Source organism: Anolis carolinensis, chromosome 1 (assembly GCF_035594765.1).
Source record: "Anolis carolinensis isolate JA03-04 chromosome 1, rAnoCar3.1.pri, whole genome shotgun sequence".
In the NCBI taxonomy this organism is placed as follows: domain Eukaryota; kingdom Metazoa; phylum Chordata; class Lepidosauria; order Squamata; family Dactyloidae; genus Anolis; species Anolis carolinensis.
In genome coordinates this window covers 12,820,224-12,845,699 of record NC_085841.1, presented here as the reverse complement: position 1 = coordinate 12,845,699, position 25,476 = coordinate 12,820,224, and the positions used below count along the sequence as shown (strand labels likewise).

Below are 25,476 nucleotides of genomic sequence, written 5' to 3'. Positions count from 1 at the left end.
CAGCATGAAGTACAGTTTCTTCTCAACAACAAAATAGTCTCTGCTGTGGAATGGACCCCCAAAGAAGGGTCATTCTTTATGGCCCAAAAGAACATGTCACTAGGAGGCTGCAACTATCCCTGCAATCAAAATTTCCACATCTATATTGCCTGTTTCCTTTGGAAACCAACAGTTGTACTGAGATTTATTGGGTGGGCTTAATCTTTGAACTCATGAGATTGTCCATTGTTTCTTTAGTGAGCAGGTCTTCTTCCAATTCTAGCACAAATGATTCAGTAGACAAACATGGTTCAGTGATGGTTGTCATCAGTGAATTCAGGCTGGGTTTTCTATGATATACTTCCTGTCCAGCAATATGTCTCCCATCAAAGGGTATGAAGTGAACGCATGGGCAAACTTTGGTCCCCCAGGTGTTTTAGACTTCAACTCTCACAATTCCTAACAGCCTATCGGCTGTTGAAGTCCAAAACACCTGCATTGCCTAGGTACAAATCAATCAATTTGCAAAAGGAAGCTAACCATGGTCTTCCTTCAGATTTTGACTTTATGCCTTTAGCACAAAAGGTAAGATTAAAGGAAGACAAGGAAAAAACCCACTCAGGTCCCCATTCCTTACCTTTGTCATTTTTGTCCTCTGTTGTATTGGCGAGAAGTGGAGCAGTGAGGACATGCATACAATGGTTGTAGAAAAAATTGAGAAATTCACTTTTCTCTGTTTTCTGAAAAAAAAAAAACAAATTATAATGTATATTCAGCAAATAGTGTAAAAGACATGTGGTCATGCAGCTCATAAGTGAAACAAAAAAAAAACTGATCCTGAATTCAGTGTTTGCAAAACACATACTCGAAACCATCGAAAAGATGCCATACAATCCTTGTGCAAAATTTGGGCACCCTGCCTTGTAGCAATCAGAAATCAAGCTTTATCAATAACAGTAATTCGAGTATATAGGTGCACATTTTTTCTATTTTCATTGAATTTTTATGTTTTTTCTTTAAAAAATATAATAATTAGGTGTTTGATGGTTCTACTATTTTGTGGTTTAATGATCTAATGTTGAGGATATGGGTTCCTGCTTAACTTAAATATGTATTTTAACTTCTATATAGAATGATATATTTGTGGCTTTCAAACATGTTGTAATCTGATTTGAGAAATGTATAATGAAAGGCAAGATCCGCCCCCCCCCCCCCCCAAGTGCAGATAAAATATACAGAATATCTGTACACTATCAGAAGGGACACCATTGGCAATAAATTTCATCTTTTCGCTCTATGGCCCGAAATGTGCTGAAGAGAACTGAGGGATCCTTTAGTGCAGTATTACTCAAACTATGCTCCTCCAGATAATAATAATAATAATAATAATAATAATAATAATAATAATAATAATTATTATTATTATTATTATTATTATTTATATCCCACCACCATCTCCCAGAATGGACTTGGAGCAACTTACAAAGCACTCCAAGGTGCACATATAACATACAACAAAGGTACAAAAGATGTTTTGGGCTTCCGCTCCCACAATTCCTAACAGCTGGTAAGAGCTTGACAAGAATGCAGAAGGAAAAGGGAAATTCTACTATTCAAGTAGATGCTACTATATGCATCACCACTGAAATGCTGACCCATCCATTAGTAAATTTCTTATGTGTAGTTTTATTGACATTCTCTCCAGCCCAGGAGAAGAAGTTGCAACATTATATTTATTTTTGCCTTGACAGTCTCCTGGTTTTGAAAGACAAGAGACATGCTGACTTGGCCAGACAGTAAGCTTCTTTCCTTGAGTGAGAATACAAACATGGGCACTTTGCAATTAAACCTTGGATTTTTCCTGTTCATTGGAATGTATTACATTATATTTTTATCACACAGTCATAGGGTTTTGCCTGTCAAATAACATGTTATTAATGTTGTGCCCCCTATCCACCCATATATGTTACATGATGTCTTTCAATGCCCACGGCAGCAGTCACCAGAGTGAAAGATGGGTGTTTGCATTTAATATAATGTAGTATGCAGTCACAGAAGCTTCATGCACATAAAAAGACATGCAAGAATAAACAAAATAAACTTCTTGTTGTGTGAGCCATTCTTAAAAAGTCTAACTTCACCTACGAGGGATGAATGTTTTGTAAACAAACAAACAAACAAACAAACAAAAGAACAAAGAAAGAGACATGCTTCTAAGTATATTCGCCAGAAACACAACGTCACCGTGCATTTTATGAACAGCACAAAGGACACAAAAATGTGCCAAAAGAAAAGGAGACCGTGTTCAACGTGTTTCTTAGACAGTAAAGTTTCTTTACCCCTTTCCATTTTCTTACATTAGCTGTGGCCAACATGTTCTCAGGGTCAATTAGGGTACGCAAGAGCCCCATTAACTGAACGGCGCCCCCGAGCTCAGGGTCCGTGTCACAGATCATTTGCTCAATGACTACATTTATGAGGAGGATATCCTGCAACAAACCACAACAAGTTTAGACTTTCACTTTCGGAAATGTAACAAGAGTAGATCACACAGTTCATTACCACTCTGTATCTGCCAATTCTGTATCCCAGAGAAACATTTTTGGCAAGCTTATGAATAAAAATATCATGCACCTAATAGTCACACCCTGATCCCATTTTAGAAGTGCAGAACTTTTTTGGCAATCTTATGAATGAGAAAGGGGAAGCGATCGCTGGAGAGAATGCTACTTATAACTGAAGCCCCAGTTCTCAGATACCCTTTAGGATGTGAAGCTTAACTGACCGCATTCAACTTTATAATCTACTTTTAAAACTATTATCACAGCCCATGATTCTGTACAAGTAACTTCCTTATACCACACATTATTGCCTCCCAAAGGCTTACAATTATAATGTAAAATGATGCAAACCACATGCTCCCTCCCTCCTTTTGTGGCTGCAATGCTAACTCTGGCTAAGTCTAAGATTTTAAAGGATGCTTATTTACTGTTATATTTGTCTAGGCAACTTGATTAGCTTAATTAGCTTACTTCGGTGGTTTGAAACTATGACTTATTCAACAGCTTACCAGAGTTTTATGCTAAGATTCCTGGTTCAAACAAAAAGATGGAAAGTGCCCAGCACCTGGCTCAGATATGATCAGGCATATTCATATAGCATCACATTATGGTCTAGTGCAGGCATAGGCAAACTTCAGATCTCCAGGTGTTTTGGACTTCAATTCCCCTAATTCCTAACAGCCGGTAAGAACACCTGGAGGGCCAAAGTTTGCCCATACCTATGCTAGCATTACTTCTGAAAGGGTCCAGCTCAATAGGAAACTCCTTCCATCAAAGCTGTAATCTCTATCAATTTCTTTTCCTGAACTTAACCTACTGAAATGGCCGTGATTGTAGTAAGTAAGAAATCTTCATACACTTGTTTTGGCTTTCTATAATAAAGGACTTGACTTTTGGAGTGACTACTATCCTTATATTTTTTTTAAAAAAGCATCATAAAAACCTGCTTTATCTTTCTTACATCATCACTCTGCTGGGCTTCTTGCATTACAAATTCCCGGACCATAGATGGACTGAACTCTACCAGATAAGAAAATATATCGGTAGCAGCAGATCTGACCTGCAAATCGTCCATACCCTGAAATGAAAATTAGCCCAATTTAATAAAACTGAAGGATTTCATATCCAGAAACATCCAAATAAAATAAAGTCATTATTTAAAAAATGTAAACAAGCAAATAGTTGCATTTAATATTAAGTTTGAACCTAAGGCTATTTTGTAAACTTCATGCACATGATCAAGACTTCCCTCATAAAAAATCTCCCCATTAAAAAATCAAGGCATCTAATTTGTTAAGCTTTAGGTTCAAACTTCTAAGCTACATATAGTCCTCGCCTATTAATAAAGTCAATGTGACATAAAAAGTAGAACAGAGCATCGAAAAGGAAAAAAATCCTCTAGAAAACAGATTTTAAGAATAACATTAAACATCCCACTCCTAGTTTTACATAGATACTTGTTGCAATTTAGATGTAATTCTGTAATTATAGAACAAATGTTAAGATTACAGGACACAGCTATACATTCAAATGAGTCTTGAATATTCACAAAGCTAAGCACTGTAACTTTAAATGTTCTGGAAGCATCAAGGGTGTATGTGTGTGTGGCAGTATCAGAACTAAAACGTCTGAAATTCTTAAATGGTTGAAAATATTACATGAATTACAGACAGAACTCAAATACTACCAGGTGTTCAACTTACCATTACTATTTCAAGAGCAGGAAGAATTCCTAACTTTGCTAAAGTTTTGAAAAAAGTGTCTCTATTTTGAGGTTGTAATGTCTGAGAAAATGCACAGAACTCCTTGAAGAAGTTAACCTGCAAGACATGAAAGAAATATTAACAGACGAAGTAGTAATATGCCACTAGTAGTTTAATGTTAATGCATGGAAGACATTTAACTCCAAAAAATCACCTAATTTTCAATAAAGTCAGAATTCCATATTTGTGGTTTGATTTTTGCAGCTTTGATTATTTATGGATTTGATATAAATATGTTCTCTAGTTCCCTTCGTGCAAATTTATGCTTGCCTTTCAACTTCCAGAAGTTGACCACAGATTTATGCTAGAGGACTTAAGAGAATCCTAAAAAGAACATACATCTGCTTCTATACACCTCTAACCAACTCCTTTAACATTTCACTATGTATTAAAAAATATCACAAGTATTTGATTTATTATGCTCTCTTGCTGTTCAATAGTTTGTATCAACTGAAATACAGACATATGTGCATCTAACTGAACAGGATAAACTGCTTAACAGACCTACTGAAATTACCATGTCAGTCAAAAACCTCTAGAAATTAACAGTAGGGGAGGGCAGAGGGAATAGTACACTTTGAGGGGCTGAACGACAACTTCTTTCCCAAGTTAAAAACACACATAAAACACTTACCAGTTCGCGCCTTTTGTCATCATCTGTAGCTTCGTCAGTTAGCTGTGCAAAAACCTCAGATAAAAACTTTTCATCTTCCTATAAGATATAGAAATTGTACATTGTGACATAAAGATCGCTATTTTCACAGCTTTGGTGTAAAATCGGGTTTTGTACCATTGTAATAAATTCATTTTATGTACCGCTATGTATGCTCTTGCATGCTATCAGTAAGACAAATATCATGGATTTATAACTTTTTAAAGCAGGTCCATTTTGATTAAAGAAAATCATATTCAAAGGTTACAGTTCTGTTAGTCACAACAACTGAATTATAAACAGCAGTTTTAATATTGTCTTAATGTTGTTTGTAATGTTGTTTGTATTCATACAAAGAGGTTTATTTATTTATTTATTTATTTATTTATGTATGTATGTATGTATGTATGTATGTATGTATTATTCAAACTTATATGCCGCCATTCCCCTAGGGCTTGGGGCGGCTTACAAGAATAGGCTAAAATCTAACAATTTAAAAACATCTTTAAAACACCTTAGTAGCCAGATTTTAGCATTACAGTTAGCCCTCAGCATTTACGGCGTTGATTTCTTTTTGCAGATTTGTTTATTTCAAGTATTGGATTGAAAATTATCTCCAGGAATCTGTAGGTTTTCCACTGCAATTCTATAGTCAGTTTCCAGTGAAAGTTGACACTAAGCTGTGCTGGAGGACACAAAAATTTCTAGGAACAGGTTGCTTGGGTTAAAAAAAAGCATTTCTAATTCACTTTTTTTCTCACTTACATGAGGTTCCTGTGCTCCTAACCCCAGCACATGTGGAAGTGTGATTGTATTTGTTCAGTATTTGTGGAAAGAGAGAGAACAAGGTCCTGCTTAGGAAACTGCCAAATTGCATAGGGAATCTATGCCAAACTCATGTAGGAAATTTATGCATACAGAGTAGACCCCTCGCTTCCCCAAAGCAAAGAAGGTAGCAGAGTTGTGTGATAGGACTATTAAGACCATGAAATAGCACTTCTCTTCCTATCACATGATTCTAACAACGTAAGGATTGAATGCCAAAATATGTATTTTCTTTCTAAATGTTTTTAAATGTCAACTCAAATGAAAAAGCTACCATCACTATTGTCTTAGCCTCACAATATGTTGCAGCAACTAAAGAATAAGGGAAGACCAACTCCTACTTTATTCCCTTATGCAACTATTCACTGTAACTGTTTTTAGGAAACACAAAAGGAACTTAGGAACAAAGAGGTTCAGTCTAACCACAACAACAATATGATCTGTATGTAGGTGGTTATACATTGGAAGTTCTGGTAAGATATACACAATGTTTTTAGTTGTCTTAAGTAAAACATTTTAACGTATAAATGAGTCAGAGATTCTGGAACAATGGGGACACAGAGGAAAAAAGCTTTGGATAACCCAGTAAACGTTATTTATATTTGGCTTAATGAATGTCTCAAACAGCAATCTGGAAAAGAATCCTGCTTACTTGCTGTACCGCCTTCAGTTTAAAGAGGTTTAGATGTCACTTGACAGTTTGAAATCTCACTTTAAAAATCTTCAGTCAAGTTAACTGAAATAGTTTGCCATGTTTTAACACTACAGAATATCAATACAAAATTTTCTTCAATTTAGACTTAGGAATTTTCTAAAAATTACACATCTGAAAGGCAGATTTCAATAGCTACCTGACTCAACTGACTTATATTATCTCAAAAGTGTAAATTACAGTATGTCATGATATCAAGCATCTCCATAGCTCTTGACGACTAAGTGCACATTTGTTCAGAGCCTGTCTATGAAGGGTGATATGAACTGGAAAAAGGAGAGAGCAGATACATTTCAAGATGGTCAAACCCTCCCCAGAATTAAATGAAACACAGATTTTAAAGGTTAGAAATTGGTAGGGATATAATTTAAGTGGATGTAATTTTGCTTAATAAAAACGCAAATATGTTGTTGAAGGCTTTCATGGCCGGAATTCACAGGGTTGTTGTGTGTTTTCTGGGCTGTATGGCTGTGTTCCAGAAGTATTCCCTCCCACGTTTCACCTACATCTATGGCAGACATCCTCAGAGGTATGTGAAGTATGATATAGTTATAAGAAATGGGTACTGCTGAAATTCTTTAATTACTCAGTAAGTTGTAGGAATTAGTCTAGTGGTCATTTGAATTAAGTGTCCTTTCTCCTAGAAATGTTTCTCTGTTTGTAATATTAAATCACACTATAAGGATTTGCTGTTAGCATTCAACATACCAAACGGCACCTGCTCTACTGCTCTTATGTTGATTAAAACTCAGGAAACTACATTCAGAGTGCATTTAATGTTAAAGCCATGTCAGTGAATCTTTTTCTGATTCTTATAAACACCATGACTGGGCCAAAAAGTCTTATATTTGGAATGTTCTCTAGCTGAATGAACCAATTTTACAGCCAAACAGTTTTGCTTCCATTTAGAGCTAAGCCTTCTTGCATTTCCAGAAGTAGAGGGAAAGCTTTGAAGCAGATCCCTCTGATAGGATTTAGTACAAGAATTCTCTCAAATTCCTCTGATAAACTGGCAGGTGCTGAACCAGTGTAAACTATTTGATTCAAACATGCTGAAAGAATCATCTCAATGGTTGAAGAACCTACAAATGGGTCTCTGAACCACATAGGTCTTCACAACATCCTATTGCTCAAATGTCCCACAATCTCATTGTGCCTGCTCCCTGCATTGGAGAGTGACACTATTTTTAGTGTCTGTCCAACTCTTATAAATGTATCATTATACAAAACTGTCATGATGCACACAGTCAAGACACAGAAGCTGGCAAGCTACCTTCTTAGCCCTCCCCTTCTCAACCAAGAGTTAATGATGGTGTCACAAACTGTCATGCTCATGACACATCCCTACATAAAATCAATGTTTAGCTTGGAGGTTCCAGATGGCAGCCATATGGCATGAGCACTGCATGTTGTGGCTCCCCCATATTTTTCAGCACAACACTAAACTTAGGCTTATATTTTCAATAAAATCATTTTCAAGTACATGCTGTTCTCTTCGTATCTTCTTGACCTCACAGCTAAAACTGTAATTTGACACTGGTATGTGTTGTAAAGCGTTTGAAGTGTGTCATGGTTTTCTACGCTTGTTTTTAATACCGTAATACAGACAAGACAATGCATAATCTTTATGGCTCCTACATCTTATTAACTGGCATCAAAAGTGTTTAGTTTCAGGCACTGAATACAAAAGTATATCAGTCTTACAGTACTACTAAATCCTCAAATATATCCTTGTTCAGTGCTTAGAATTAGAGAATTGTTCAACTGGAAGGGGCCTCAGGTGTCAGTTAGTCCAGTCATCTGTAAATATAGGAATCAATGCTTTTTACTCCACACAGTGTGTTAGAAATAACAGGGTAAGTGAGAGAGTAAAAGTCCTAGTCAAAAGCTGAGCCTTCTCACTGGTTGCCCCCTTACTGTGCTACCCTTTCCCCATGAGATTTGGTTGGCCTCAACTTTGCACTATTTCCATTGCTAGGAAAATACATTTATTTAGTCATGCTTTCAGAGCTTTTAACATAATTATTTAACTGTTTTAAAACATTTTGTTTAGCTGTACTTTGTTTCAATTTGTTGTACGCTGCCTTGTGTTCCATACATTGGGAGAAAGGCAGGTTACCAACAAAATAAATAATGGGTTACCAATAAAATAATGATTTCTCCAGCTGCAGATGTTCAAAGTCCCATGATCCAAGCCTGCAAAGTGCAGTTGAACAGTAACTTACCACACTCAGGGTAGGTAGGTAAGGTAAAATGGTTAGATAGAATCTAGTCCTTTATTAGTCCTAAAATAAACTTCATCGGCACGAGAAACTTATGGTTGACAATAATGAAACTCAATTCTGACAAGCATTTTCTCTCTATGCCCTAACATATGTTTTAAGTGTTTCGATAAAAATCTTGAAATAAAACCCGGTAGTTAATTATTATCACAGTACCGAGTGCAGTAAGCAAAATATTTCCTAGCAAAGGGAACCTGAGACAATAGCTCTGATCACTATAAAGATTGGCTCTGCACTTCTCTCTCTTTTCTAGGATAGTTAACAGGCAAAAGTCTTCAAAATTTATGAAGACAAGAAGCAAGTTGGTATGTCACCATAAATAGTGCATTCTTAGGAGAGCTTCTCAATTAGCTCCACCGTGGCACATGGCTTCATACTAAAAAGAGCTTCAAGGCCAGTTTACAGTATGTCAGGGGTACTAGGATGACTATTTCACAAGAAAGTTAAAAATAATCCCACGGGTTGTGCACAAAGCCTTGGCCTCTCTTCTGAAATAGATCTTTGGATTGCAGCCACCAAGCCAAAGAAATAAAAGGATGATCCCATTCACGCATATGTAGCTCCCTCCTACCTACTGCTCCTCACAATGCTGCCCATCAAAGGAGAGATTTGCTCAACATTTCCTGTCATTCATAATGTTTCACTGAGGACTCTTCAGGCAGCAAGAAACCTCAAAAAATAAACCAATTTCATGTTGCCACAACAGCAGTAACAAGGACCAAAATAAAGAAGGAAACTGTTTCCTAAACACAGTTGTTGGCAAGTACTGAAAATATCTCTTCCATGTGTTATACTCTTGAAAGGGGGGAGGGGGGCGCAAAGGCAAGAAAAGGGATAGGGAGGAAGAGGCTTTCGACTCCTTTGGGATACAGCATGCATTACATATTTATCCCACTCAGCCCCAAAGAAAATGAGTTGCAGCGTGCTTAAAAACCAAGCTCTGCACATGAAGAGCAGTAAAGAACCACATAAAATTTCAGCAAAACTGCTTCCATTTCAAACTGATTTGCAACCAAATCCAAAATTATATTAGCCTCCACAAAATCCACCTCTTTTGCAACGCTTCCAGAAAATGCCTGAGCCAGAACAAGGGAAGAAAGTGCCTATCCTCCATTATCTCCTTACCTTCTGCTCCGGAGCAGACAACTACTACTTCAGCAATCATACATTACAATGCAAAGGTTGAGTTAACTTCTGTCTCCTGTGCACAAACAGTTGTAAACAGAAGTAGAAATTCTATATGACTACTTCAGGCCAAGACAACCCTCCCAGAAAATTCCTCTGGGTGATATTGATACTGTGTCAGCAAATAAAACACTAGCACTGCCACAATGCATTTGTTTAAACATTACATCAAAATAATGTTTCCTCGAATATCTGTGAAGCTCACCAGAATCTTCCAAAAGCTCGTAAATTATTCTGTATTTCCACGGAGGGGCAAATTACTGTTACAATGACAATGTGTGCATGGGGGACACCAGAGGTGCGTAAAAGGTTCACATGGCCAATAAAACATGCCAGTTTCATCATATTCTGAAGTCCAATCTCTAAAATTTGCAACTGAAGGATAAGAAAGGTGAGGATGCATGTGTTGGCACTAACATAACGATGGTGCCCTCTTTATTTATGAAGTATCAAAAATAAGTTAAGAACTCCTTAATAATAATAATTTCAGCATCTGCACTGCTCCAAATGAGTGGCAGCGTGGTGTAGAAGTATGAGCATTGAACTATGACTATGGAGACAAATATTTAAATCCCTGCTTAGCTATGTAAATCCACTGGTGATTTTGGGCAAATTCTCAGCCTCACAGGACGTTGGCCCTTGATAGGTTTGCCTTAGGAGCGTTTTATGCCGGAAACAACTTAGTCAAATATCAACAACTGCTGCAAATAGGATACTTGTTTAAATGTTCATATGTAGTCTTGGAAGCTAGTACAGAAAAATAACTCCTCTCCACAACTTACATAATTGTAATTTTGAAATAAAAAATTGCCAATTGCTACCTATCAGATGAGAAGATTTTTAGAGTAAGGGAGACCTTATATCAGTAGGTGGGCACATCCTTGAGACACAGAAAATTGCCTGTAATCCCCAATTTTTAAAAATAAAATGGACAATGCAGCAGGTAGTGCAAAGCCATCTACCTAAAATCTTGGACAAGTTCTTGCCAGTCACATTAGACAATAAAGGGATATAGCAAAAAATCACCTGACTTTGTACCAGGCAGCTTCTTATGATTCTTTACTACAGTTCAGCATTTCCTACTCATTCAATATCAAATATGTAATACTCTTATGATTACTAAGGTCATGCTTTTCTTATTATTATTACATATCTGTATTTGAGAGTTTGAAGATTCTAGATGTATTAAAGGTTAAATCTGCCAACAGGAATAGCAACATGCTTACGGTTTCTGTAAAATTGCTGTAGAGAACTAGCAAACACATTATGACCTCCACATTCTGGAGAGATGAATACCAAGCACATGTTTTTGGCCTTCAACTCCCAGAAATCTGAACGGCTGGTAAACTGGCTGCGATTTCTGGGAGCTGTAGGCCAAAAAGATCTGTGGACTCCAGGTTGAGAACCACTGAAGTAGATAATAGTGATCTCTATATTCTGAGTATACTTGGGCATACTCATACTGGAGGACCTAGAGAGGCCCACAAGCACTTCTTGGGTGGGGGGAGGAAGGATATTTCTTGGAGAATGGGTAAGCAAACTATGAATATCAAATCCATGGATAGAGGTGTTGTACTGTACAAAATTACGGAGTTGTTTGTTTACAAAGAAGGTATAAAATGTTACTATTTATCTATTAGTGTTGACTGCTGAAAATCAGTAAGATGGTCCTTATTTATACTTTTGTTTTAAATAAGCACGATACAGCACAACACAACACACCCACTTTAAAAGTACGCAAAACTGTTAACAGTAAGCAACAAGAAAATCCACTGCCAAAAGTCACCCACCTTTTACATCATAAAGAACATGCTGAATGTTTCATGTCTAGCTTGAGAGGAATGTGGACTATACTTATGAAAACCTTAGGGATGAACAAGTCATATGGTGCAACAAAAATACAACAATGCAGAGAATACAATGCTGCAGAGAAAATAGAGGCTATATCAGAAGCTACTATACAAGATATAAAACATAATAAGCAGTACTGAATTAAAGACATTATACTGTTAACGCTATAATCATGCTTAGAATCTTCAAAATTACTTCAAATTTCTATATTCACTTACCTGTAGCATACTGACAATCTCAACTTTGTTAAAGAAAATGAAAGATGTGAGTGTAGAAAGGAAATTCTCTTCAAAAACAGATGGTGTTGGCAAGATGATGTCCTGAATGTACTGTACCCTGTAAGTCTGATGAATCTTTTGCCTAAGTTCAGAGTCTGTTATGGGTATGACCTCTTTAAATTTTGCAGTTTTGGTCAAGAATTCCCGGTGCCTTTTTGGCTGAGCTAATGCAGGGTCATACTCAAGGCATCCCACAACATCCATAATGCACTCATCAGAAAACATCACCTCAAAAAGAGTTGCTTTATTGAGGAACAAAATTCCTCGAATAATTTCATACAAATGATGTAAGCCTTCAGTATTTTCTACGTTTTCACAAAGCTGAAAAAGTTGCAATAATTTCTTAATGTAGCCTTCGTTTTCCAAAGCCAAGGCTAGCTTTTCTCTACGGATGGGTGACGAGAGAACTGAGGTAACTAGGTCTGCAATCTCTTCGAGTCTGTTGAGCTCACAAGTCGGGAGGTCAATCAAGTGACTCGTTTCAGGCATTTCCTCAAAGCGTTCTTCTTCCGATTCATCAATGAGATCCTGTGTGACTTCCACAGAAGGGTCTTTACCTTGCACCTAAAAACAGAAATAAGAACATTTTCTGACTCATTTTGAAATACACTGGGGACTGTGGGTGGCAAACAACAGAAAGAAATGACAAACCCAATCCTTTGACTGCTATATATAAGAATCATATAACATTAAGAGGCTTCTAACATACCATAAAGCAATCAAAAATTAAACATGTCTGATGAGCTATACCAAACTCAGATTCTACTCCCATGACTGATGATACTACAGAAAAAGAACAGGGAATTTTTCTGATGGTCATCACACTTGTGCCACTGAGAAAGTCTAAGCATGATTCACTTTCAAAGGGTTAATGGTACTAATACTTTCACACATGAGAACAAATACCGGCTGTAATTCCAGGTGCAAGGACATACTACTATGTGCCAAAAACATCCACATAGCCGATTTAAAGCTGTGTGTTAAGAATTCAATGAAAATTAAGAATGCATAACACATTGCACATAGAAAGTACATTAAAATATTTTTAAGTATAAAAATGTAATTAATGCAGGTAACATATTTGCAGATGCATATGCCAGAAAGCTTAAATACTTCTTGTGTCAAACATACATTATCTGCAGGTGGAATAGCACTGAGTCTAGTGGTTTGAGCGCCATAATAAAACTCTGGAGACCAGGGTTTAAATCTCTGCTCTGTCTCAAAATTCCCCTGGGTGATTTTGGGCAAGTCACATTCTCTTGGCCTCAGAGGAAGGCAAAGACAAACCCCCTCTGAACAAACATTGCCAAGAAAATCCTGTGATAGATTTTGCCTTAGGTTTACCATAAATTGGAAATGACTTAAAGGCAAATAACAAAGTAGAACTAAAACACTGTGGGTTATTAAAAAAATTAATAAAATCAATTGGAAAACAAGGTGCAACTTTCCAAAAATTCTTTATTCTGACTCATTAAACTACTGCAACTGCAGTTGTAAACCAACTTAGATTGCAGTATGTTTGTTTAGAAGTCCTATTTTATAAAGCACAAGGCAAATTAAAATGTAGCTAAGAAAAAGCTTAACCTTACCTGGCAAATCTTTTCCCAGATCTCATCACAGCCGGCTTTTTCTTGAAAACTCAGGGCTAAATCATAATTCTCTGCTTCGGACCAAACAATCAAAGTATCCTATTTCAGAATGAAACATTCTACTTATTATTTGATTTCAGTATGGAAGTACCATGGTGACCACAACTAGGTTTATATGGCCAACAAAGCAACTACTGATTTCTAGGCACAATTTTACTAAAGAAAATACATCCCAAACATTTTAGGCAAACTGATCACCATCTGTTTTTGTCAAATACCCATCAAAACTTTTAATAAACAATATATTTCCATTTTACTATATTAAGATTATCAAACAGATAGAAATATCTGTATATAGATTCAAATACATATTGAGAATATATCCGATATGAGACATATATGTGTGTGTGTATGTATAATTCAGGACATACTATTTTGCCTCTACAAATTGCCAACAATACACTTTCAACACAGCTGAATACTGAGTGTGGACAGTTAATCATTTAGCAATGACTTGCCCACTGAGAAGAAGCAAAAGTCTTGAATTTGTATTTCCTTTTCTTTGGTTACATGTGTCTATATAAAAGATGAAGAGACCAGTTATGTAACATGCAAGAAAGCCATGTACAGAAGTTTTAATATTTCATCTATTTTTCTTCATCTTGCAAACATTTTATATATATGACCCCATGAATTTCATAGGGTTTTGTTAGGCAAGGAATACTTAAGAGGTGGTTTTCCCAGTTTCTACCACTGAAATATAGCCTACAATACATTGTATTTATTGGCTGTCTGTCATCCAAGTATTAAACAGGGCTGATCCTGTTTAGCTCCCAAGATCAAATGAGGTCTGGTGCTTTTAGGAAATTCCTACCGACCCTTCAAAAATTGCAAAAAAAGGCAAGTAACTGTAAAGTCGCCCCAAAATAGAGCTACAACTAATGATGACATGAACATATGCGACAAGTCAGAAATAATTTTATACCATCTTCTTCATACAAAGTTCTATTATAGTGTGTAGGCTTCAGTCAAAAATATCACACACCGCATTCATCATAAACAAACTCTACACTGATCATTAATAGTTAATTGTAATCGTTAGTGAAGATACAAAGTAATCTCACTCTTTTGTCCACTTCTTTTACAGTTATTCTGTACAGCAATTTCCTCCCCTTTGTTAACAGGTAAAGAGCTGGCCTATGATATATCACTCAACCTATTTCTGATGTATAAATGTTTTTAGAGTATATACCTTGGATATCTTCAATATCAGAAAGCAATAATGTAATGTGATAAAATTTTAACTACTCTCTCACAGTCATGGTAGTAGCAAGCACCTTAGCAGCTCATGATACACCATTTCAATATGTGTGCAGAAATTCACCAGTTATTTTCTTACTATCATTCTGTTCACACAATCAAGATAGATCAGGGGAGCTATAAGTGAAGATTCCTTATATCCCCCACAAAAAACTTATTAGTAATATTAGTAATTACAATGTTAAGTAAAAAAAGAAATTCAGGAATTACATATGACAACAGTAAATATCCTATAGGATGTCTTTTAAAAGTGGTAAGATATATGTACAAAAGTGAAACAAATATTCTCATTAACCTTGGTAATATGAGCTAAGTGTGTACTCAAACAGACAATTCCCCCAAGAGTTCTTTAAAACAAAAACAAACAACAAAACAAATGACACCATTCAGATATCTTATTATTTCACAATTTAAAAAACCCCCACAATTTCTAATTTCAGTTAAACTTTGAATTATCAGTCTTTTTATATAGCATCCCACCTATCTGCCATTTTTTGGGTTTGTGGTGTACAGGCAGTCCCTGAGTTGCAAACATCGTATTTACAAATGACTTATAGTTAAGAACAGGGGTGACATAACAGGAACTGGGAGAAATCTACCCTAGGGCTGGAAATATACTCCTTAAAGGGGTTTCATGGGGAAAAGGGGGCTCCACTGAAGCTTTATCACCAATCTTTATTTCCACTACAAGCTAAATTTTTCAAAATCCAATGATCACAAGAACAGAAAGTGATGTGAAATCCCCTGAACAGGGGCAGAGACAGCCAAAAACAAACAAACAAAAAAACAACAACGAACAAACAAACAAACCACCACAGGGGTGTTTATGCTTTCCAAAGTTTTTTTAATATATATATATATATGTGTGTGTGTGTGTGTGTGTGTGTGTGTGTGTTTTTGTGTAATAAGAGACGGCTTGCTAGAGTTATACTTCAAAATGTACTTTCATACAAATTCCACTTAAAAACAAACCTAAAATCCTATTTTGTTTGAATTGTTCTCCTGATTAAAAACACAAACAGGAGGATACAGCACTAATGTAACAGTATTAGGAAAAACAGCCTCAAATCTGCAGTATTAAAAGTACTAATGACAGAATTAGATACACTAAGAATGGGCTAGTGACTCTGGTACAATAAAAAATTAATCCATTCTATGACTATTCAGAACTAGCTATTTTTATTCATTGCCAGCACCTGAGTTCTGATATATACCTAATGCTAAAAAGGAAAACCACTAAATGCAACCCGTGTATTTTAGAGTTGGTGCGCAGATCTTGCTAAACCTATTTATAGAAAAGATCTACTTATTTCAGAACTGATTCTCCATTTGTTCCACGCAAGACAGTTCTTTGTGCCAGCAGAGTTCAAATGAAGTCAGTGGAATTCCCCAGAAGAACAGAAGCCAGGTTGCTTTCTATGAGTCTGCCCACAAATCAGAAAACATGAGTTCCAGCATAATGTAATTATGTTGTTCTATAAAATAAACTAAGCAAGACTAATTCTAAATCCTCTCTTTAAAACCTTCCATAATATATATCTCAGCACTCGATATAAAACTCCTTTTACTTTCTCAAAAAAGAGAAAAAAACACTTAATTTCCTAAAATACTATGCTTATCACTTTGAAAAATATGTTTACCTCAGTTGAGTCACTGAGAAACCAATCCAGTGGAGATAACTGCCCTAGATGACAACAGGAACATTTACTGAGCAGGATAGGTTATATTCTCAAAAGTATTTATCACCCTATGCCTTCACAGAGAAGTGTCAAAATGAAAGGATAAAAACTGATGCCCCACTTAAAACAGCTAGTAATAAACTCTGTGGCTGGGTTCAGGTTATTTTTCCTGGGTTCATAATTCACAGTTAATGAAAGGGGACATGAACATGGGTACTATAAGCACCAACTTTGGAGCATCATTCTTGGTTTGATTCAAGTTAGCTAACCAAAATAAGAGCCCAGGACTTGACCATTGTGGATGATTTCTTCATGAAGATACACATCATGTTTGCTAAAAATGTGGAAAGAATTATACTAACTCAGAGGAGGGGTAATCTCCTTGCCTCAACAATGATTCCCTAATTCGCCATATGAAAAAGAGAATATCATATATAGTCGAGTATAAGCTGACCCGAATATAAGCTGAGGTACCTAATTTTACCACAAAAAACTGGGAAAACTTATAAGACGAGGGTGGGAAATGTAGCAGCTACTGGTAAATTTCAAAGATAAAAATAAAAATAGATATCAATAAAATTACATTAATTGAGGCATCAGTAGGTTAAATGCTTTTAAATATTTACATATAACCGTGATACAAATAGAAAAGTAAAAGAAGTATTATAGCAGACTTGTACAAGCTGGATACAATCCATCACCCATGTTTTACAGCCTGCTAGGTATTTGGTAGTCCCAAATTTTGCAATCCCAAACAGGCAACAAACCTGTGTTTTTATTAATCACCATGCGAGTTGAAGTAAACTGGTGAAGAGATGCATTCAGAGTGGAAGGCTACAAGCAGGATAGGTCAACAAAAGTACTATATGACACACATTACAATATATAACGCATCACGCATGTGTTAACTTACTATTTAAAAGCAAACACATAATGAACTGATGAGTTGGACAGAACATTAATGATATACTATTTCATCACTTTACTAAAGAATTTCTGATGCTGAGAAGAATGAGTATATATGTATTATTAAGGCTGACTAATTCTTCTTAGCCTAGTAGGATGAAATATGTGTACATCACAGGGCAATTAACTTCTAGTAATGAGAAAATCAGAGAAGAAATCCATTCTCATAACAATAAAAATATCAATGAGAATAATAAAATATGCCTTTTCACATTTCTTGCCTGAGATGAATATACCCATCTTGCCTTACATCAAAATCACTCTGCTAAAAAAATAAAGCATAACTAATCCATATCTAACAAGTCTCAACATGCCCCAAAGAAAGATGAGACCACTCAATTCATTCTGATACTTTTCTGGAAAAACAACAGTTTTTTAATAATAAAACAACAGTAGTACAGTTAAACATATAAAAAAGAAAAACTAGCACATGCCTGCTGTTTCTGATATGCAGTGTTTGGATTTATCTTCGATTCCAACAAAAGTGAACCTGAAAAGATAACAAGAATATGTTAGGAATCTAATAAAATACAGTATCTTAAACCACTTTTATTAACATTAGAAATGTCCCAAATAATTTGTTATTGTTGTTGCTATATATCCCCTTCATTGTTTCATACAAATAACAAAACAAGCAGCAGATATTAAAACAGATTTTAAAAGTTCATGCTCTGTAAGATGTATTTTAATAAGCCCATTAGCCTGGCATTTAGAATACGTCTAAAATAAGGCAATTTCTATTGTTCTACCTAAGTGAAATTATCCATGCAATAAAACTTGATTGAATTTACCATGTAAGAGTATTATGTTCTTATCTTCTTGTACGTAGAAGCTAGCATACATTTATGTTGTGGTATATGAATAACTCTAAACTCTATAACCCTAAAACTCTGTATTGTGTGTATGTATCAGGCACGTATCTTGGCAACCACTCTCAAATAATCTTTTCCAGCTCACACAGGGTTTATTTAGTACATCAACACCTGTTAGTTAGCAGCGTTGCCAATGTATTTTCCTCTTCTAAAAAGAGACTTCCTAATCATTAAAGGAAAAGTACGTGAGGTTGCTAAGCATGTAAACCTGGGATTGAAAATTATGTTAAACTATTTTTTTGAAATTCCCATTCCACCAGAAATGAAATACAACACATAAACTTACATTTTCCTTTCTTTTTATTATCTGATGAATACAAAGAGTAAGTGACTAAGGCCAATTTAAGGCAGAGTTTAGGTTACTTAGAACCAACAGTTCTTGAGTTACTTGCTCTGAAATAAATGTGCTAAATTCAGGGCTCAGAAGATGGCTAAAATCAACATCTAAGGATTTCATTAACATACAAAACTTTTAGAGCTAATATTTTATATTCCTTAAATGGTACATAGAATAAGAACTTGGTAGCCTGAGAGAAAAAAGCATGGAATCCCCACTGCATTCCCTAATTTCTCATGAGAAAAGTAACAGTCTCAAAAACTACTAAATGACAATACATGTATTGGCCTTTAAGGCAACACAATATTCACTGCTTTTGCTATAATGTGTCAATTCTCACACATAAGAAAATGTTTTCGGGGGGGGGGGGGGGAACCTGGCAAAATCTTGAGAAATAAAGAAATACCTGAAAGATGCTACTAAACAGAAAGAAATATCCTTCAAGTGTGAAATGCATCTAAATGGATCATCTATATGGCATGATCTTCAGAGCAAAGCTGCCCAGAATTTTGGAATGAAAGAGGAGATTTCAAGAGAAATTCATGTCTGGACAGCACAAAACTTAAAAGGCTAGCTGTGTTACTGTACCGACAATGGCACAATGCTATATGGAATCCTGAAATTTGTAGTATGGTGAGGCACCAGCACTCTTTGGTAGAGAAAGAGAAAGACCTTGTGAAATTACAACTCCCAGGGTTCATAGTACTGACCCATGGCAGTTAAAGTGCTGGGTATCATAAGCTTTCACAGAGTTAAGTCTACTTCATCAGATGAAGGTAAAGGTTTTCCCCTGAGATTAAGTCCAGTCATGTCTGACTCTGGGGGTTGGTGCTCATCTCCATGTCTAAGCCGAAGAGCCGGCGTTGTCCGCAGACACCTCCAAGGTCATGTGGTCGGCATGACTGCATGGAGTGCTGTTACCTTCCCGCCAGAGCGGTACCTATTGATCTACTCACATTTGCATGTTTTCGAACTGCTAGGTTGGCAGGAGCTGGGGCTAACAGCGGGTGCTCATTCCGCTCCTGGGATTTGAACCTGGGACCTTTCGGTCTGCAATTTCATCAGATGTATACATCTGCAATTTTGTGTACAGAATAGTTACCTGTCTGGTTATCTATAGTGAGTAAAAAATCCCCAGCAAATGAGTACAATTTGTGTTTTACTCTTTGTTCTATGTTTCAAATGTATTTATTTTTATGGTCCTTTATTTTACCCTGCCACGAGGGGAGGCAGGCAACAAATAAAATATATCATTTATTATTATTACAATGTTGAGCTTTCCAAAAGTTAGTCCTGTATTATCCATCCCATGTTGTTTCAGGTACTGGGACAGTAGCTCAGTGCTATGGAATCATGGGAGCTGTTGTTTTAGGTCTGCACCCTTTTCTGCCAAAGAGTGCAAACCACAATTCCCAGGATTCCATAGCCTTGTGACATGGCAGTTAAGTGGGATCAAAACCGCATTCATTTTTAAGTGCAGATACACCCATGGCTACATGGCATTTGAACATCCTAGGCTGTATCCACACCAAAACTTTCCAAACTGTGTATCGTATAGTCTGTAGGTGTGCTGCACAAATGTAACAAGAAACTTGAGTTTATGTGAAATAAGAAATAAATCATATATTTTAGAAAGATAACTGTAGTATTTGCATGTTGTGCGCCCATACATTTCCTTATTTCAATATATGTATGTCCGAATCTCTTCTAAGGGGTTGGTTTAACCTCCGGTCAGCTAGTAAAACTGATTTACTGTGTTGTGAAATGATGCATGTTTAAAAAGTGTGTCACCAACATAAAAATGTTTGGAAAGCTCTGATCTAAACTATAGAATGAATGTAGTTTGTCACCACTTTTAACTGCCATGGCTCAATGTTATGGAATCATGGAAGCTGTAGTTTTACAAGTCTTCCCTGCTTAAGAATGAGGGTACCCCACCACGTAAAAGTCCCACAATTCCATAGCACTAAGCCATGGTGATTAAAGTAGTGGGTCAAACTGTATTAATTCTACACTGTGTCTAAATTCCCTCAGAATTTCTTTTCAAATGTGGCTCACCTTTTTTGTTTCAGCCTGTCCTGACATGAATTTCTCTTACTTGATCCCTGAAGTTCTAAAAAGATTTGTTCTGAAGTTCATCCCAAAAGAGGGGAAATTGTCTAGCTCCTTCATAGCTGCCATTTTAAGTCCTAGGGTGCATCTACAGTGTAGAATTGATTCAGATCTGATGCCACTTTGACGGCACAATGCTATGGAATCTTGGGAGCTGTAGTTTGCTGGGGGCACCACCATTCTTTGGCAGAGAAGGCTAAAAGCCTTGTCAAACTACAACTCTAGTGATTCCATAGCATTGAGCCATGACAGCTAAAACCGATGTTAAAAGAGCATTAATTCTGCAGTATAGATGCACCCTGTTTTTTAATTCTCTCAGAAACTTCCTCCCTTCCTCAAATGCAAGTAATCTTTTCAGTTTCATCCTGTCCAGACATGAATTTCTCACGAAAAATCCCCTTTGATCCCCAGCTCTAGACAGCCTTGCTCTGAAGTTCATCCCAAAGACAGTGTCCCAAGCTTGAGGCATTGGTTTTTCCCCTGATTAGTAGCATCTTATTTTATTTGCATTTGCTAACTTACAGTATAAGGGGGGTAGGGGTTTGCCACATTACAGCAATCTTTTGTTAACTAAAGACTAACATACTTGCAATATATAACATACCCTCCAACATTTTGTAGAGGAAAACCAAGACACATGGAACCAAGGATGCATTTCTAATGTAGAATTAAAGTACAGTAGAGTCTCACTTATCCAACACTCGCTTATCCAACATTCTGGATTATCCAGCGCATTTTTGTAGTCAATGTTTTCAATACATCATGATATTTTGGTGCTAAATTCGTAAATACAGTAATTACTACATAGCATTACTACATATTGAACTACTTTTTCTGTCAAATTTGTTGTATAACATGGTGTTTTGGTACTTAATTTGTAAAATCATAACCTAATTTAATGTATAATAGGCTTTTCCTTAATCCCTCCTTATTATCCAACATATTCGTTTATCCAACATTCTGCCGGCCCGTTTATGTTGGATAAGTGAGACTCTACTGTAGTTCATACTATTTTAGCTGCCATGGCTCCCTGCTAATGAACCCTGGGTTTATAGTTTGCTGGAGCACAGAAATCTTTTGCAGAACCTAAAAGCTTTGTCAAACGACAACCCCCATGATTCCACAGCATTGAACCACCGCTGCTAAAAGTAAAAAGTGCATTTATTCTGCAGTTACCTTAAAGAAATAATGTATTCATGGTGATTTAGTGACCCTTTAAGCCCTCAGCACATTGAGGGGAGGCCTAGGCTGTGGGGGAAACGGGGGGAAACTCCTAAAACTACAACTCCCATAATTCCACAGCATTGAGCCATGTCAAAAGCACATTAACTTAGGTTTATGTGCAATGGTTCCTTGGAAGAATGGTAATAAATAACTATATGTTTTAAGCTTGACTATTGTATTTTATGGATTATTGTTAATGATTTTAGATGTGTTGCTGTTTTTATTGATTTGTTTGGCACTGAATTTTGCCAGTTGTTGTAAGCCACCCTGAGTCCCCTTGGGTGAGAAGGGGGGAGTAGAAATGTTGTAAATAAATAAATAAATAAATGCTGGAGTGTATATGTACTCTATGTCTTTGAATTCTTTGAGGGTCCTTCCACACAACCATATAACCCAGAATATAAAGGCAGATAATCCACAATATCTGCTTTGAACTGGATTATCTGAGTCCACACTGTCATATAATCCAGTTCAATGTGGATTTTATACAGCTGTGTGGAAGGGGCCTTAAAAATTTCCCCAGTGTGTCAAATGCAACTAACCTTTTCAGTTTAATCCTGTCCAGACACAAATTTCTCCTGAAAACTCTCCTTTGATTCCTGAAGCTCTATAAAGCTTTGCTCAGAAACTCAATCCAAAGAGGGGGATTGAGACTAGCTCCTTCATAAATAAGTTTACAAGTGTTGTTATTATTATTAGTAGTAGTCAAAGTAGTACTTATATCTTGCTTTTTCTCTCCCACAGGAGCCTCAAAGTGCTAGGAGTACATATCTACTACACTGCAGAATGAATGCAGTTTGACACCCCTTTTAACTGTCACAACTCAATGCTATGGAATCCTGGGAGTTGTAGTTTGCTGGGGAGAGAAGGCTCAAAGTGATGTAAAAGGTGAATTAATTCTGCAATGTATATGACTTTGAATTCTCTCCCCCTTTTCCTCAAATGTGGCTCACCTTTTCAATCTCATCATGTCGGAATTGCTTCCCTCAAGTTCTAGAAAGCTTTGCCTTGAAGCTCAAACCTGAAAATGAGGGGTAAATAGCCTAGTTGCCTCATAGCTGCCATACTAAGTCAGAGGACCATGGGCAAACATGGGGCCTCCGGGGGTTTTGGACTTCAACTCCCACAATTCCTAACAGCCTACCAGCTGTTAGGATTTTTTTTTATTGTGTCAGAAGCAACTTGAGAACATACTGCTGTTTACAGAGAACTGGCTGTCTACAGAGACGTTGCCCAGGGGATGCCTGGGTGTGTTGCCGGGAGGCTTCTCTCGTGCCCCCACAAGCTAAAGTTGATAGACAGGAGGTCACCCCGTCTTGGGGATTTGAACTGGCATCTTTCAAGTCAGCAACCCAAACTTCAGGTCAGCAGTTCAGCCAGCCCAAGCATTTAACCCATTGTGCCATTGTGGCTGTTAGGAATTGTGGGAGTTGCAGTCCAAAACCCCCGGAGGGCCCAAGTTTGCCCATGCCAGTCTACACTGGAGAACTAATGCGGATTTGAATAAAGCATCTTTGATAAATCTCATTCCAAGAGGGGAAATTGCATGGTTCCCTTGTCAGTGCCATTCTAACCCCAAGGATGCATCTACACTGTAAAACTAATGCAGATTTGAACAAAGCTCATCCCAAGAGGGGAAAACTGCCTAGTATCCCTGTCATTCCAAGTCTGGAGGGTCATGGGAAAACTTGGGCTCTCTGGGTGTTTTGTACTTCAACTCCCACAATTCCTAACAGCCGGCTGTTAGAAATTGTGGGCGCTGAAGGGTCAAAGCTTGCCCATGTCTGCTCTACACTGTAGAACTAATGCAGATTTGGATGAAGCTCATCCCAAGAGGGGAAACAGCCTAGTTTCCTCACAGATGCCATTCTAAGCATGAGGGTCATGGGCAAACTTGGGTCCTCCGGTTGTTTTGGGCTCCAACTCCCTCAAGGAGTTGAAGTCCAAAACACACGGAAGGCTGAAATTTGCCTATGCCCACTCTACACTGTGAAACTAATGCAGATTTGGATAAAGCTCACCCCAAGAGGGGAAATTGCATAGTATCCCTCATAGCTGTCATTCCAAGTCTGAGGATCATGGGCAAACTTGGCCACTCCGGGTGTTTCAGACTCCAATTCTCACAAGGAGTTAAAGTCCAAAACACCTGGAAGGCCGAAACTTGCCCATATCTGCTCTACACTGTAGAACTAATTCAGATTCGGACAAAACTCATTCCAAGAGGGGGAATTGCTTAGTTCCCTTATGGGTGCCATTCGAAGTCCGAGGGTGAACCTACACTGTAGAATTGATGCGGATTTGACACCACTGCTCAATGGCTGGATGCTATGGAATTCTAGGATAGCTGGGCCATAGGTGCCATTCTAAGTCTAAGGGTCATGGCCAAGCTTGGGCCCTCCGGTGTTTTGGACTTCAACTCCCACCATTCCTAACAGCCTCAGATCCCTTCTCTTTCCCCCTCAGCCGCTTAAGACCTGAGGCTGTTGGGAATGATGGGAGTTGGAGTCCAAAACACCCGGAGGGCCCAAGCTTGCCCATGCCTGCTCTACACTGTATTTGGACAAAGAGGGAAACGGCCTAGTTCCCTCATAACGTATCTGTTATGCTTGAGGCAGCCTGAGGGGAGCCCCGTCCCCGTCCCCCCTTCCTCACCGTCGGCCTCGGCGCGCACCAGCAGCGACATCCCCTTGAGCCTTTCCACGTAGGTGGAGGAGACGTGCCCGGTGCCGCGGTCGTCCCATTGCCGCTCCTCGTTGAGCGTGTACACCTTCACCCGCCGCCGAGTGTCCGACATGGCTGGAGGCCGAGGCAAAGCAGGCCCAAGGCCTCCTCCTCCTCGTTGTTGTCGCTGTCCTCGCCGCCGCTCAGGAGGCCTTGGGCTCCCCGCTTCTCATGCTGGCCCCCTCTTGTTCTTCCTCCTCCTCCGCCGCCGCGTCCCTTTCTCTCCTTCCCGCCTCAGAGGCGCCCCCTCGGCTCGCCCGCTCCCTCCGCTGTTACTACCGCTGCCGCCGCCATCTTGGAATCCGACTCCTGTCCCGTCGCTGCCTTTCTCTTCCTCTCAGAGCCGGGAGGGAGGAGAAAGAAGCGGAAGGCCTGCACGGGCTCCACTCGCAGGGGCTACGGCGGCTGGGAAGGGATAAAATCAACAGGAGGAGGGAGGGAGGAGGAAGCGCACGAAGAGGAGGGAGGAGGTTTGCGCCTGCGCACTGCCGTGGCGGGAAAACCGGGGCTAGGCAGCACGCGCCCGCTGAGACAAGGGCAGGAAAGCCTTTTCGCGCTTCGATGGTAA

The 25,476-nt window shown here is 38.0% G+C and overlaps 1 protein-coding gene across 3 annotated transcripts in view; it reads right to left on the bottom strand.

Moving 5' to 3' along the window:
* The window catches only part of ppp4r3b (protein phosphatase 4 regulatory subunit 3B), a 40,905-nt gene extending 15,613 nt beyond the window's left edge, over positions 1 to 25,292 (bottom strand). Inside the window, exons 1-9 of one of the 3 annotated variants that reach the window (XM_016990724.2) lie at positions 24,840 to 25,292; positions 18,077 to 18,132; positions 13,678 to 13,776; positions 12,029 to 12,652; positions 4,938 to 5,015; positions 4,244 to 4,360; positions 3,502 to 3,618; positions 2,319 to 2,468; positions 617 to 719 (exon numbers count right to left, since the gene is read on the bottom strand). In XM_016990724.2, the coding sequence (XP_016846213.1) occupies positions 617 to 719; positions 2,319 to 2,468; positions 3,502 to 3,618; positions 4,244 to 4,360; positions 4,938 to 5,015; positions 12,029 to 12,652; positions 13,678 to 13,776; positions 18,077 to 18,132; positions 24,840 to 24,981 (1,486 nt within the window). In that variant the 5' untranslated portion in view covers positions 24,982 to 25,292. The remainder of the gene's footprint in view (positions 1 to 616; positions 720 to 2,318; positions 2,469 to 3,501; positions 3,619 to 4,243; positions 4,361 to 4,937; positions 5,016 to 12,028; positions 12,653 to 13,677; positions 13,777 to 18,076; positions 18,133 to 24,839) is intronic. The other 2 variants (XM_016990723.2, XM_003216133.4) reach the window with 2 other exon arrangements.
* Positions 25,293 to 25,476: the final 184 nt, after the last annotated feature.